The sequence below is a fragment of the Cebidichthys violaceus genome, unplaced genomic scaffold (genome assembly GCF_023349555.1).
Source record: "Cebidichthys violaceus isolate CVI_PGR_0920_01 unplaced genomic scaffold, fCebVio1.0.p SCAF_46, whole genome shotgun sequence".
Lineage (NCBI taxonomy): Eukaryota > Metazoa > Chordata > Actinopteri > Perciformes > Stichaeidae > Cebidichthys > Cebidichthys violaceus.
In genome coordinates, this window is record NW_027176661.1 from 1918229 (window position 1) to 1934374 (window position 16146).

The 16146-nt window shown below is 41.8% G+C and overlaps 1 protein-coding gene across 3 annotated transcripts; it reads left to right on the plus strand.

Moving 5' to 3' along the window:
* Nucleotides 1-1844: 1844 nt before the first annotated feature.
* esrra (estrogen-related receptor alpha) lies at nt 1845-15866 on the plus strand. 3 transcript variants are annotated; one of them, XM_068729408.1, is made up of 8 exons: nt 1845-2093; nt 3734-3837; nt 7847-8230; nt 8498-8614; nt 8721-8834; nt 9975-10142; nt 11180-11449; nt 12797-15866. In XM_068729408.1, exons 3-8 carry the CDS (start codon nt 7852-7854, stop codon nt 13048-13050), a joined length of 1302 nt encoding a protein of 433 aa, XP_068585509.1. In that variant the 5' UTR covers nt 1845-2093; nt 3734-3837; nt 7847-7851; the 3' UTR covers nt 13051-15866. The 3 variants fall into 3 exon arrangements, with proteins under 3 accessions (XP_068585509.1, XP_068585510.1, XP_068585511.1); XM_068729409.1 differs by having other exon boundaries at nt 1845-2021; XM_068729410.1 differs by lacking the exons at nt 1845-2093; nt 3734-3837 and adding an exon at nt 4764-4928.
* The last annotated feature ends 280 nt before the right edge of the window (nt 15867-16146 follow it).

Consider the following 16146-nt stretch of genomic DNA (forward strand, 5'->3'; position numbering starts at 1 on the left):
CAGCCGACACCTGTCCGGGGTCAGGACCTGCTGTAAGGAGCACCCTGGGGGACCCCAACTGGCATTCAGTTTAGCCTGTTCCTCCACTTCAGCTTGAACACATATCCTCTACGACAGGAGTGACACAGTTCTACTTATAGCATTACAACGCAGTGAAATCTCAAAACATAAAACAGTTTCTAACAAATCCAATTTTTCGGTTTTGGACTGAGTCTAATGCACATATAGCGTGACCGGTTTCGCCTCTGACAGCGTGATAGTGCAGACTCTGCAGCAGTGTGATGCAGCTCCGCACAATTGCAGTGTCTGCAGCAGAGACTGGATGACCTTGCTTCAAGGTCGCAATGACACTGCCGTCAGTTTTTCCTCTCCCGCGCGCACCACAGAAAGCTGGTCCCGTGCCTCGAGCCCGCCGAACAGCCTACATGCAAATGCCTCGATGCAAGCGAGGCTCTCGCGCTTATTGGTTTAAACAGCCTAGACTAACGTTTATTGGGCTATAATTAGAGAGATAATGCTGCGCACTTTGGGGAAATACTCGCTTATCCAAAGTACACCGTGGGCTGCTACATGTTCTTCTCGTCCAATGTCCTGTTTTTATTCATTAGTGGACAAGGTTGTCAACTCTTCCGTGACAACTTCTGCGCCAGCTGTTACTAGGCATGTTGGAAAGCGCATTGGGGCAGCCTATTTCGAGAAGCAGCAGCCTCTGAGTTAACCAGAAAATCATTTAATCGTTGTTATTGGCTACATTAAAGATTAATAGCACATACAAGAGATCTCTGAGGCCTATTCGATAGTACTGTTTTTTTATTATGCATCTGGCAAACTGCAGGCTACTGTTTTATCCCCCAAACTACTATCCCTTGATTATTTCCCCGTCTCATCCCATTGCAGTGATCTCCTGATCTCCTCTTCCTTGGCTTCTGTCCAACTAGTGTAGTGGTGGAGGGAGCCGGTTCAGTGTCACAAGACCGACAGCATGACTACATTTTCCATAGATGTGTGCTGTAAGGGACATGTAGCCCATTCTTTTGATTTACCCTGCAACAGTCCCCTAAAGCTTGTGGCATAATTAAAATAAAAATGTGTTCATAACAGCCATTCCAATAATGAATTGTATAGTATTTTAGGTTCGTTGTTGGGCATTTAGGTTAAAAATACCAAAGCGAGGAGAAAGTATAGCTACAATAAGGATAGACCAAATTAGGCTACATTTAAATTGTATATACATTTTATGTTTTTTTCATTTTCAGTGGCGAACACAACTGATTTGAAAACAGCTGATTTGAAATCAGAACTATTTAAGCAGCGGATCTTATTATATATTTATATATATGTATATACCTGGACAACATTTGGATTAACGTAGACTGGGTCATATTTTTTTCACGAGTTGCAGGCCCGTATTATAATGCTGATGACGCTGGTGGAAGGTGCGTACGGACGTAACGGAGACACAGCGGACGCAAATTGGGCAGAGGGAGGAGAAACGACACGGGATAGAGGCTACGTCACTGAGCTGCGTCAAGCTGAAGAGAAAAAGGATGAAGCCAAGAAGGAACCGGAAGTCACTTAGTTTGAGCTTGTTCAAATAAAACCGTGATTTTTGTCAATTTTAGTAATACTACCAGTAAGTATGGGGAGCATTTGCACATTCAGGTAATAGAGGCCGACTCTATAATCTTAGACCTCGCCTTGGCTTTGGAACGTTGTCTGTCTCGAGTAAAGATAAAATGTAAAGCGACCCGTCAAAGTTTTATTGTGAAACTTTTTTATCTCTTACCGGATATTCATTGTTACTTCGCGAAGTGTTGATGCTAACGTCCAGCTACAACCTCAGCTGTGGCAGGCGAAGACGATAATTTATAACACCCCGTGTACGGAACAGAACAGGCGGACAAGACCGTGGCCAGTTGTTGTTATCGCCTTATCACACGGCAACACAGTGATGCGATGTGAGGAACTCTGCGAGGCTTGGAGAGCCTAAACCGGTCAATCAGACTGTGGACTTACCAGCCGTAAGGACTTGACTGACTTCAGATAAAAACAAATTAAAAAACAACAACCCTGCGATGTTTTTACATTTCCCAGTAAGTAGCCTAGCCTTACGTTACCTTTGCCTTACGTTACCCTACACTGCAGAGATGGAGCCCACAGAGGGTCCGGGCTATTATTAATCTTTGTGCGGAGATGTCAGCTGCCTCGGCGGTAGCCTGATGTGCATGCACGATTCGCCTGTCAGAGCTGAGTTCGCGTGGCCACGTTATTGGGGGGTTAGGGGGCACGAGCCGCAGAATAAACATTTAGTAGGCTACATTGTGTAACAATTTTGCAGTAGGTTTCTCCTCCTCATAAACTACACTCTGACTACTTCACACATACGTGCTGTAAAACTCTATGCGATGGCCAAAGCTCCACTCGCCGGTGAACCCCTCACAAAATGTATTAATAAATGGGATGCATGCTGACTTATTGAGTAAATGAAGAATGCATGGTTGAATGAGATGCATCTGATATTCTGTTTTTGCTCACCGCAGGTCAACACTTAAAACACGAGTCCTGCTTAGGCAAATAACACCACGCACTTCTTCAACTGTATACACTAGCTGTTTGTTTTTTTGTTTCTGTATTTTTACCACAAAGAGTTATTCATCGTTCTGTCTTAACACACTAAACTATGCAAGACACCGAGCCTGCGGGACCGGGATTGAGGTCACTGAATTTAAAGCATAATCCACTGTGGCAATTAACCTTTCACCGGTCCGAGATCAGTAGACAAGGTCACCCCTGGGTGCTGTTCTCGCCGTCTCCACAGCGCGCCGCATTTAAAACCTTCGAACTGAGTTTTATAGGCCGCGCAGTCAGTGTGATGCATGATCTGTGACAAAGACTGCCGATGTCCACTAACTGAAGAATGATGAGAAAGGTCTGGAACCATTTAAGACGAAGGACGGGGTGCTTTATGTGACATTTGATTTTGCATTCATGACAAAAAAGTGTAGTTTTTTCAGAGATAACATTACATATTATGATTTGATTTTATGGTAATTAAAACAAAATTCTAAATCTACATGATGAATGAATTGTTGTTGAAATGTCCCATTTTAAAACTGAAGTTGTCCCACATCACAGTCTTGTTGCTCAAGTTTAAAGTTGCTTGAAGGAAACTGTCCTCCTGTGCTGCAATCTGGCATTCAATGGTGTCTAGTCTTTAAAATGTCAAGAGCCAGAGTCATGTTTACACTTTAAAGAGTAACTCAAATGTTTTATGCTGTGTGTTTTCTTTTTTGTTGTGTCATTAAAACGGGTCTCTTTAATTATTTACAGAGAGTTATCACCAAACTTCATCTTATGACTTTGTATGACTGAGAGAGAAGGTGTTGGCTTTACTCTGTCTGTCCTTCAAGCATTCCTGTGACGGTGACCTTTGGAGTGTGTCATGCAGCACAAAGGGGAGGGTGCTCGTGGAGCCTGCAGAAATATGGATAGATACAGAGCAATATGTATTTTAGGAAGGAAAAGTCAGTGTTACGAGCATACACGTGACTTACCACAGAGGAAGCCAAACTGAGGGCACTGTTACGACTCATTAATAATCTGATAACTATGAGGCAAGATAAAATGTTCTGTTGTGACCATTAATAAGACAAATGGCCGCTGGTAACACAAAGTGTGACTTGGCTGCTTGCTGTTCTGTTACGGCACTAAACAACTTTTGCTTGCTTTGCAGGTGTCCTGATAACTGCAGCTTTGAACCCAAAGCAACACGCACTTCATTGAGCTACCACTGGGAGTCATAAAAATATAGGCTTCAGACTCCAGCTCAGCAAGCAGGTAATGTTTTCAGATCACCTTTAATGAAATATTTACGCTATGCTTCATCTAATATAATGTCTTTTATTTGTAAAATTCATTCTTGTAAGGCTTTGATTGACATTTAGCTGTCAATGTTAATGTCTCCTTTACACTCATGGCCATACGAGGGATGTGGAGGGAAAAATGCATCAAAAAAACATCAGAAGGATTTTGATGGTGTTGGCTTACCATTTCACATCCAAAATATCACAAGTGGCCAGTGATGGTACAGTGCTTATCATTCTGTTGCAATCAAGAAACTCATGGGGCATGTTGAAAGCGTGGGTGATTGCCCTGCAAACCCAAAAAGGATAAACAAAGGACAAGTAGGGTATGGAGGGGAGAGAGGATCACTCTCTGCTTGACTCGTATAAATCAATGTGACAAGTTATCAGTCTGAGGGGCCCAACATGTATTTCTTTTGGGGATGACGAATGTAGCCTGGGAAAAAATGAAAAGCTTTCTGCAGCAATTTCTGTTCAACAGAATCAAGATGTGTGCCGAACACAATGTAAAGCCAGGTGCCTGGAATTTCCTAATTTGCAAAAGGAGTCTCTTTTTTTGATTGTCAGGTAAAATGAATCGAGACTCTGGATTTACGGCAAATACACTGATAGTGAATTCATTTCTGACCTTTCTAGTCAGCTTATTATAGGCCTATATCAAGATTACAATAAAGACTTGTATCCAAGACCTCTTATCCTCTCTTTTATGGCATTCAAGCCCATGTACAAATAAATGTCTACTGACATGTCGTTCAGTCGGCAGTTTAACCATGATGAAAACGGCTTCTGTAGGATATCAGTGTCAAACTGTTTCCAGAGTGCTCCTTGACCTTAATGTGTCCTAGCGTCAGTATAGCCAACCATTATCATCTGCCAGCTGTTAGAGAAAGCCGATTGTAGCCCGGCCCATCTCAACACACACACACACACACACACACACACACACACACACACACACACAGCCAACACAAGCTAGCAGGCGCTGGAAACGGATTTTCTGTCAAACCTGTGTCATGATATCACACCGTGGAGAGACCTAAATGCTGTACTAGTGACCGTTACCAGGTAAGATGCAGAGTTAGAGTGACAGAAATACACCTAGGCCCCAGCAGGAGAGCGCCTGGTCAGTCAGGATTAACGCTAGCTGCTGCTAGCTCAGTTAGCTAAGCTAACCTGCAGTTATCATATGATGTGTTCGAGGTTGTCGAAGCTAATGCTAACGCGACTCAAAACATGCTGGTGTGTTCGTTTACTGCACACACGACACGTTTCTGTGGCAAGTGAAATGGGTAACAAGTCACTGATTAATCTGCTCGAAGAAAACGAGCAGTAACCACGCAGCTATTGTGGCTGCCTTATGAACATTTTCTGTTACCAGACCGACGTTCCTCTTTTGTCAAAAGGAGATGCCGAACTGGGCAGCGGTGCACATGGTGTACTTGTACTTGTTGGTCTGCTGTTAACAAAACCGCATCACATTGTTGATTATCTGGGCTCGTGTACTAGAGGTGATGTTATTGGCTGATCCATTCCCTCAGCCCAAGTGAGCTAAACTTTAAACGGGCAGAGTTTGCAGTGACCCCCTTTGCCTGCTTGCCAAACAGTACAGCTACAATCAAGTCCAGAGGGGGCAAACTCCAAAAAGAGGACTGTCAGCTACCACAGGATCGGATTATCAGCTGTAGCAATAAATATGATAAAAGGGCACACTTGGTTTGCAATGACTGTTATCTGGAGCTTATACGGAAGTTATACGTTCCTGGATGTAAAAAGTCTTTATCTACAGCCATACTTCACTGTATTACATATGAAAAGCACATACACTCTGTGAGATGTTGTTGGCATAGCTTCATAGTATCAATGTAAAGAGAGACTCCTTCCTGTCCTTTCCCCCTTCATTGGGCCTTTAACCCAGTTTTATATGCCTAATATAAAAAAAACTTTGATCCCCTGAATCATATTTCACGCACATGCTCTGACTGAACGACAGAGGCAAAAGTATTCAACCGATACATTAAAAGACTATCTAATTAGTTGTATGTTTATGCAATAAAGCACAGAAAATCATGTTTTTCTAAGAGTCAGGTCCATTAAATGCACGCTGTGATGTGAAGTGTATCTAAATGTTATGTTGTAAATGTCTATAAATTAGTAGTACAACATATACTCATAGCAGATTTGCATGGACAGATAACATACACTCCAGGTCTGGACTGAGCTCTTATTGATTATAGGCCATAAACACAAAGATCGATTGACACACAAACATGATAATAGTTAACATGTTTTTAGAGTGCATGTAAATCCAACTAATGTATGTAAAGTATGTACCGTATAGAAAATACTAAGTCTTCTTTGAATAATGCCAAAACACGCATACTTTTATGTAATTATGTCAATAACCCATACCAGTGTGTACAGAGCATACAACCACATGTAATGTTGTCATTGTGGGCAGGGTGAGGGATTGGAGCATTGAACCGATAAGCAATGCATTTTAAATATTGCACCACTTTGAAAATATACAGGCTGCAACTGGATTATCAGCCTAACTGATAAACAAGGAAACAATGGTTTGGTAATAGCCGTCTATTGCCGGTTTGTACACATGAGAAAGTCACTTTTTGGTTCTTGAATGGATTACAGCTATTTAGGCTGCAGAGATCGTCCTCACACGGTGATCTATTAAGTTGGAACAAGAGCCCAATCGTTGGAGTATGGCTCTGCATTAATGTGTCCGCTGATGAGTTGAAGCTCAGAGACACACTACAATTCATGCCCCGTCGTTCATCCCCTTCTCACCCATTCTTCTGATCCCTGTTGATGGGGCCAATTTAACAACAGCGTAATCTACATTTCTATCATCATTAGCTAATTTCAGAATTAATGAAACATGTACAAGTACTAAATTGGTCCCCTCATAAGGGTGTAAGTACAGACACGGTACACCTATTTCAGAATTAATTATCATGATTGGTGGTCACTTTACTCACACATATATTCAAATATTTAGACTACTTAAATGCAAGAAATGCACGAGTTGTCACTCCTGACATTGAGGTAATAGAATTGCAATGGATTTTATGATTGTCGGTGATGGGAAAGTGGCTGAAGAATTAATGGTTGATATATGCAATAAATTAACTATAATCATGGACTCGTGAGTCTTCTGTGTGAAGAGTTAACCCTGCCCGTCTCTGTGTTTAAATTGAGGACTATAGACTGCCCTTGGCAGCCAGGCAGGTTGCCGCAGTACTCTTGCTGCCTTATAAGTTATGTGTCTGAATAGAGAAGAGCGGTCACTGTTTATGAGCAGAGCGACCTTCATCCAGTCACCTTGGCTATTTTCATGTCTAGAAATGTCACAGACAAAGACTTCGCACCGCGGGGATGATTTGAGGACTGTGTAGTTATATTTGAGGTGTGAAAGGTTCTGGTTTGGTGAATCTAGGGTGTTTTTGATGGCTTAAAAAAACCTAACTTAGAAAAAAAGAAGAAAAAAAAAGAGCCAACACAGGAAATAAGTGGTGCTGAAGAACAAGAGAAGGAACAAGCTGGTCTTTTGTCATGTTAGCAGAAAGGTCCGGGTGCCTTTCACAGTTCATGAAGAAAACTGACCATGATCTTAATGTGACTTAAACACAGTTGACTTGGTTACTGGTCACTGGGGGCAGTATAGCGTATGTTGGACTGTAAATGATTTTAGATGTTGGTCTAATTACACAGTTTGTTTACTGGACAAATGCAATAATTACACGACAGCTCTTCAGCCCCAGTTCTAAGTCTTGGCTGTATCCATTTTGCGTTTCCTCTCAAACTATCCCACATGAATAAACTAAAGGTATAGGTGCAAACAGTAATTATCAGTAATGGTTGGTTCCATTTTTCTTTTTACCAGGTGACATGAAGGTATTTTTAAAGACAAAGATGTGATGTAAAATGTTTATGCCTTTATTTACTATGCTGTTTATTCCTCCCCGTAGACAGAATGTCTTCCAGGGAGCGTCGGTCCGACGTCTACATAAAGGCAGAACCGAGCAGTCCAGAGGGAGGTGGGGGAGGTCGGATCAGCCCCGGCGGGGCCTCCTCAGACTCCTCTCACAGTGGAGGCGGAGGAACCAGAGGAGACGGCGTTAAGCGGTACTCCCCGCCGCTCTACACGCCGGCACTGCGTTGCCACTTCAAAGACGAGGGCGGCGATGGAGCGGAGGAGGGCTCCACCGGAAATGGAGCGGGGCGATGCAAGTACGCTCTGAGCACATTGCCGAAGAGGCTGTGTTTAGTATGCGGGGACGTGGCCTCTGGGTACCACTACGGCGTGGCGTCATGTGAGGCCTGCAAAGCGTTCTTCAAGAGAACCATCCAAGGTGTGTGTCGTGGTGAGGTTTACCTGTTGGCATAACAGAACAAGCAATGAACAATTTGTGTTTTCCTCTGACTTATCTTCTGTATTGTAACAAGGTGACAGGTTTTACATTTGGAGCACTTCAATCATGTTAAATGTAAGGTCTGTTGTGTGACACTGACTGGTATTAACCTCCACCCAGGGGCGTAGCACTAAATGCTCATTCGTATTTGTATTATTTAATAATTTTCTTAACAGTAAATTGACGTTTTTCCATTCTTCCATAAAGGTAACATTGAATACAGCTGTCCGGCATCGAATGAGTGTGAGATAACCAAGAGGCGCAGAAAGGCTTGTCAAGCATGCCGCTTCACCAAGTGCCTCAAAGTAGGCATGCTGAAAGAGGGTGAGTGTTCATGGTCTGCAGCAGCTCTGGAGCCACTCTTTGCTATTATGTCTTATGGGTCTTTTTCAAACGTGAGATCTGTTTATTCTGTGTTTTCCCGATGCAGGAGTTCGTCTTGACAGGGTCAGAGGTGGAAGGCAGAAGTACAAAAGACGCCCAGAAGTGGAGAATGCAACATACCAGAGTGCCCCTCTACCACTGACAAAGGAGAGTGAAAAAGGTGTTGTATATGCTCCCGTCTTGTCATTCGTGTTTTGTTCTACAACAGGCAGCATAGTAAGTCTCATTGTAAAAAATGAAATGAAAAGTAACTGCCTTTATCAACTGTCCATTGACTGTGTGCTGGCAAGCTGCATGTAGCTACCAACAGAAGCCATGTCCAGGCAATTAACAACCCAGTAATCACAGACAAACCAATCTAAGCTTGGGGTAGTCGGCAACAGTTCAGTTGGGACGTCCCTGCTGCGCTCTTCTGATTCAGAAGTAGAGAGAGAGAGAGAGTCCATCTGTTCAGAGTGGAACCTTTTTCATTCCTCCGACAGCTTTGGCTCGAGGCAGTATGTTTTTGGGTTGTCCGTCCATCCGTCACCATCCCATTCCTGTGAACGCAATATATCAGGAACGCCTGGAGGGAATTTCTTCAGATTTGGCACAGACTTCCACTTGGACTCGAGAATAAACTGATTAGATATTGTGGGTCAGAGGTCAAAGTCACTGTGACCTCACGTCCATCCCATTCTTGTGAATGCGATATCTCAGGAACGCCTAGAGGGAATTTCTATAAATTTGCCACTAACGTCCACTTGGAGGAATTGAATTGATTAGAATTTGGTGGTCAAAGCTCACAGTGACCTAAAAAACATGTTTTTATAACAAGCTAATTGTTACAACTCAACACAAATGTTTACCAGGATAAAATTATGAAGTGATGTCATTTTACATAGATGTACGCTGAAACTGAACTTGTTTGCGGAGGCATACAACTACGAGGCAGTAATTCTAGTTGTTTTTTTTTTTAAACTTGAGGAGCTCAGAGTGTTCCTCGCAAAAATGCGAAATATGCTGGGTGGGTGAAACGCGAGGTGCCCAGAGCATACAAGCGACACTTAAAAAACGGTGCCCTCTACTGCCAAAACAGTGCTTCAGTGAGAGTCCTTACCTTTTTTTCTGTGCTAATTTGCACAAGTTGTGGTGAAGGAACGTGGAGCTCTTGATTCACATACATCATATAGTGCAGTATATAGTATAGTAAACACTAGTGCAGAGCTTGTGTATCTCTATGTCTATTAATGTACACTGCACTTTTTTTTTGTCTGTACATCATATTAATCCCTCGTTTTGTGTCTGTTTTGTGACATAGGTTCCTCCAACATCATTGTGTCCCACCTTCTGGTGGCAGAGCCAGAAAAGCTATTTGCCATGCCGGACCCTCTGCAGCCAGACACAGCCCAGCGCACGCTCACCACCCTCTGTGACCTTGCTGACCGGGAGCTGGTTGTCATCATTGGCTGGGCCAAACACATTCCCGGTAAGTGATGCTCAGAGTGTGAAATAGGGGAGGCGAGCATGGCAGCAGAAGCAGAGATGTATTCTCATCAGGCAGAAATATGATTTACTAACCCATTTTTGTTTGAATAGTTTTTATTGGTGAAAAACAATAAACACACTGCTGGGTCACTAGTTTTCATATTTTCTTTCTCACATCAATCCTTCCACCTCCCCCCACCCCTGCAACACTGCAACAACATGCATTACAGAAGAGTAAAAAAATACATATATACACGTATAAATATTGTATTATATAAAATCCAAATAAATAAGAAATACATTTATGTAAAAGAAAAGAAATGGATAGTAAAATAAATTAAATAAAAGTAAAAATTGCTGTTTCAACCAGTTTATTTTGAGCCATGGAGTTAAATACATTGATATTAATCAGGGGCCTGCCACAGGCCGATGATGTGATGAAACATAAGCAATCAGTCAGGAGAGAGAACAGACAAGCCATTGAAATAGTAGACAAAGGGTTGCCACTTCTTTAGAAGCTTTAAGCTTAAAAAAGACCTCCCATAAGGATTCTTGAGGGGGCCTGAGAAAGGAATCAAACTTTGTATGTACGAAGTGACGGACCTGAAGATAGCAGAACCGATTTCATTTGAACGTTGCAGATTAAATTTAAGACATTATGAGTCAGAGCTAGACAGAATATCATCATAGAGGTCTTGATAATCCTGACTATTATAAAGGGCCTGTGTGAACCTGATTCTGATTGCTGAACAGCCCAATAGATAATTGCAACAAAATGAATAGGTAAAACAAAATGTCTGCTGACAGTTCAACTGAACCGATGCAGTGCTTGACTGCATTACAAACTACATTTGGTTCCATTATTTTGCCATTGTAAAGACACAGGACCAGTGCTTCCTGTGTCAGTCGACACCAGCAATGTGAACCTATTGCCAGTCATTTAAACCTCTCTCTCTCTCTCTCTCTCTCTCTCTCTCTCTCTCTCTCTCTCTCTCTCTCCCTCTCTCTCTCCCTCTCTCTCTCTCTATTCCTCTACAGGCTTCCTGTCGCTGTCCCTAGCAGACCAGATGTCCGTGCTGCAGTCCGTGTGGCTGGAGGTGCTGGTGCTGGGTGTAGCGTACCGCTCGCTCGGCTGTGAGGATGAGGTGGTGTTCGCAGAGGATTTTGTCCTTGATGAGGAGATGTCACGTGTCGCTGGACTGACGGAGCTAAACGCCGCAATCAGTCAACTTGCTCGGCGCTTCCGGGCTCTAAACGTGGACCGAGAAGAATTTGTCATGCTTAAAGCCATCGCACTCACTAACTCAGGTACTTCCACTTGTGTAGTTGAACAGTTATGCAGACAAATAGAAACAACATTTACTTGCATCTTATATACTAGTATCAATCTAAAGAATATAGAACTTGCCATGAGACCAAACTGAAACTACCTAATAGTGTTTTCTAGTTGTATTATTGGTCATATAAGAGGGTCCTGCAGCCTTTTATAGTGCAGTCACCTTGCCTGAAATTCAAAGTAACTCTGCTAACGTCAGAGAAGATTATTACATTTTTCTGAAATATAATTTTAGACTTATTAAGGCCTATTAACACCTCCGCTAACACATTTCTTGGGAAACCTTGCGCATGACTAAGTGGAATATTAATAACGTATATGAAAAACTACACTCAGTTTCCAGTTTATTAGGTACATCATTAGGTAGTTTATAGCTCAAACTAATTATCGTCATGAAGGTTTTATTGTTCAGGTTTTGCTGAAGCTGTTTTAGAGGGGTGTTCATTAAACTTTATGACCTGCAGTTTGCGGTGCTGCTAAATTGTATTATGTTACACAGAATTGTTTCTAATATGCCCTCATTGATATAATCTCAACATAACACAGTGCAGTTCAACAGGACCACAAACCACAGCCATCAAAATGAAGAAAAAGTTGAATCAACACCTCTTAAACTTTTAACAAAAAAATAGTTAGATAGCATTAGTTTTAGCTATGTGTACCAAATAAACTGATGACTGCTGTACATGTATGCTTTCCTGTCTTAATCATAGTGGCAGACACTGAGAATTATTTTGGGCTTTAAACCTACTATTTGATTGGTGCAATACAAGTCGCTGGTTAGTCATCAGTGATCAGTCCTCATCTAACAGTGTGTCAGTGGTAGCCATTAAAGCAGTAGATTAGCAGGATGAAGTAAAGACAATGTCTGTTGTTCCGATTTTTAGCTTGATGGGATTATGTGCATGTCAGCAGCCAGAGGACCATGACAACAAGAGAAAACTCTTGCATAGCCAGTGGTAGTGCAGTGAAGGTTTTGTTTTTATTTTCAGTTCTTAGGCAATGATAAAAAAAAAGTCTTCTCGCCTTCAGCAGGCAGATGTGCAATAGTTGTGTAATAGTTGTTGCAAGGTCACTAGTTCCACCTTTATGTCGTCTTCTCTGAGAGATTGACTCAAGATTACTGTCAACAGAAGATCCTGTAGAATGCACTGCTTGCACTACACATGCACTGTTTGTTTTGTAAATAAAAGGCTACCATTAGTTTGTATTTGTGGTAAACACACTGGGCAACACACTCTTTCTTTCTGTGGCAAAAGCTGAGCGAATGTAAACGCCCTACTCAATGCCTTACCATGTGCTCCCCGCTGTTCTGTTAGACTCTGTTTACATCGAGGACACGGAGGCTGTGCAGAAGCTGCGGGACCTCCTCCATCAGGCCCTGCTGGAGCTGGAATGTCAGCGGCGCCCGGACGACTCCCAGCGGGCAGGACGCCTCCTTCTAACATTGCCTCTCCTCCGACAGACTGCTGGTCGTGCTCTTACCACCTTCTACAGCATCAAGACCCGCGGTGGCGTACCCATGCACAAACTATTCCTGGAGATGCTGGAAGCCATGATGGACTCTCCCTAGAGCAGAAAGCAGCAGTAAATAGGATGCCGAGAAAGACCCAATGGAGATCTAGTCTTCAAGAGTGGATGAGTGGATTGTGAGAAATGAACGATTTTATTAGAGAATTCATAGTGGGGAAAATGGTCCTTTTTCCCTTTTCGCATAGGCTATACATGGAAAATAATATGAGAAAATAAAAAAGCTCATGCATTCATGTCCCTAAGTGGGAATTGGTTATTTGCAGTAAGACTTCCGTAAAAGGCTCCAAAAGTGAATACATTTAACACGAACGCCAGAATACTTCTCGGTTTCAACCATTTTCATGGTGAGTTCCATCACATCATTGATGTGCAGTTGCATTACCACAGAAGAACAACATTTAGGTACCCAAGAACAGACTGGCAACATGTGGCTTTTGAAGTTTTTTAAAACATACGTACCAGGGGAAAGACAGATTAACACGCACATGGAGTGCTTGTATTTACTATAGATTAGTGTGCCATTGTCGGCAAATTCATAGGAATTACTTGCAATATGTTAAAAGCAATATAACGACTCGATTGTTGTCTGTCACATTTCAAATGTGGATAAAAGGGTGAGACATCTAGCTGTGTGTGTGTGTGTGTGTGTGTGTGTGTGTGTGTGTGTGTGTGTGTGTGTGTGTGTGTGTGTGTGTGTGTGTGTGTGTGTGTGTGTGTGTGTGTGTGTATCCGTAGTTCTCCACTCTCAGGACCCCAAGTGCTGATTACTGAAATTTCCTGCTGCTAGTAGAGGGAGTGGTTTGGGTCTGGGATGCCAGGTGAGTAGATTTAAAACACTAGCAAGAGAAAAAAACAAAAACACCAGCACTTTTGGGGTTAAATATCGGAGTTGAGAACCACTGATGTACATAGTAGGTGCAGGATTCTTTATAAAGGTTGTGCAGTTGATTTGTAGTCCAGGAGAAGTGCATATGAAGATTGTGTAGAGTGCTCTACTTGGAAGGTAGATGATGAACAGTGTTGGATGTAAATCCTGTTGGCAGACAAACAACTGGCTTCCATGCAAGCAAGCGTGTGCGTCTGTGTGCAGTCGAAACCAATGAGCTACGCTGAGATCAGGGAAGAACACAACTCTTTGACAATAAAGCGCCTGCAACAGTGGTGGTCAGAAAAGAAATGCATATGCCTCATCTGCTTTTTTTTATACTGTCCTCCACCACTAGATCTAACCACTGTTTTTGACTTCAGCAGCTGTGCTGTTCAAAAATAATTGTCTGACCTATTTGATTTGTGGGCTACAACACTAATCCATACGATCGAAAGGCCATTGGTGAGACTTTGCTGCATTTTCCGCAGTCGTGAAGAGCGTTGCATAAAAGATCTCAATTGTTTCAATGAGAGATCCCTCCTTTGTATATGTGCATCTGTTGAAATGAAACTTGCAAGTGTCCGTTATGGGCTCAGGACAACAAGAAATGCAAAATATGCAACATCTTCCATTTTGGATGTTGAAACATTGTCTGAAAACATCCTGAAAGTTCCGCAGGTTTAAAAAACATAGAAATTATCATTATAGTAAGCTTCACATGCAATGCAAGGCTACAGTATCTGATGTCAAAGTCAGATAGAATATTTAGCGGCCAAAGGGCCGTTAATCGTTCAGCCATGTACAGTTCCATTCAAATAAACAGAAACATGCAATTTATAGTGGAAGACAATAAAGCCAGCAAATGTGATACAAATTCCCCATTACAATTATATCTGTGCAGCTTACAGTGCTCTGACATTTGTAAAGACTTGAAACTTGCTTTTTCATATATTTTCCTTTCTAGGATTTAAGGGTATTTTATTTACATTGTGACACTGTTGTGGGTTTGGTATTGAAATGAAGTTTTCCATTCAGGATAATATACATTTTTTTTTTTTTTTTAATGTAAGCAGTTGTGTATTTTCTGAATCTGATTGTCATTGTAGGGATCAATTTTACCTGGCTCTATAGATTTAGCGGCTTGGTGAGGCTACAGAGGGCTACCTCAGGAGGCAGAGCAAGCCAGACGGCCTAATAACTGTGGAGACAAATGTAATTCTTGATCTTTTGATTTGTCAACTTCAATTTGAGCATTGGGTTCATTGAATGTCTTTGCAGTTGTTAAAAACACCAGAGATCATTTATTTCTTTGTTTTCATATGGCTCATTAATCGTGCTTTACAGCTTACATGTTCCTGTTTTCTAGCAAACAAATAAACATAGATGCCTGGGTCGAAGTAGAGCTGTTAACGTTTCTTCATATTGACTTGGCCATTTACACACAGAGGCTTTTTCATTAGCGTACAAATATGTTTTAGGTACGGTGGGTTTCGGGGGGAAGGCGGGGTCATTTGCAGTGTCACTGTTAAAATGATACAGTCATTTGTAGTTTTAATAAATATGTGCACATTAATATAAATGAGCAATACAATAAATTACCAAACCTCACACATTTCCTTGTATAGCCACAGTGTACATGTAACAATGCCAGTTATAATGAAGAATAGCTACTAAACGTTATATTATTTAGAAGTTCAAATCAATGTTTGTATTTTGAAAGACTATTTAAATGATTAAATTCTATTTTTTACTCAATTTACTGTTGTTTGTTGACACTGCTTTGTTTTTGCGTGTGATATTGGCTGTGAATTTCCGTGTGTAGATTTTTTTTTTTCTCATTTAGATAAACCAGTTTGATGTCCTTGTCTAAACATGTCCACATAAAAATCACTGTGAAAAAAGTGAGATCATCCACTGTCTGACGCAATGGGGAGTGGATTATTGTAGGTGCTTTGTGTTGTGTAATAAATGGACACACCACCACCACATATCATTGGTCTCATCTCTCCCTGTGTACGTTTATGGATGTGTGTTTGTGTGCATTAGATGAGGCCCCATCATGGGGTTTGTGTGATGAAGACTGCTGTTGAAACTGTCAACTTCATGATTTGATGAATTTGGACCATTTGGACACATTCTGAACTGATGATGAGGGACAGTCCTTCAAAGATTTTACCCCAAACGCTGGACAGACTTCAGATACAGCTCCTGAGCAGGATAAACGAATATTGGAGAATACAAATGATCCATGGATGGTAGTAGTTGATT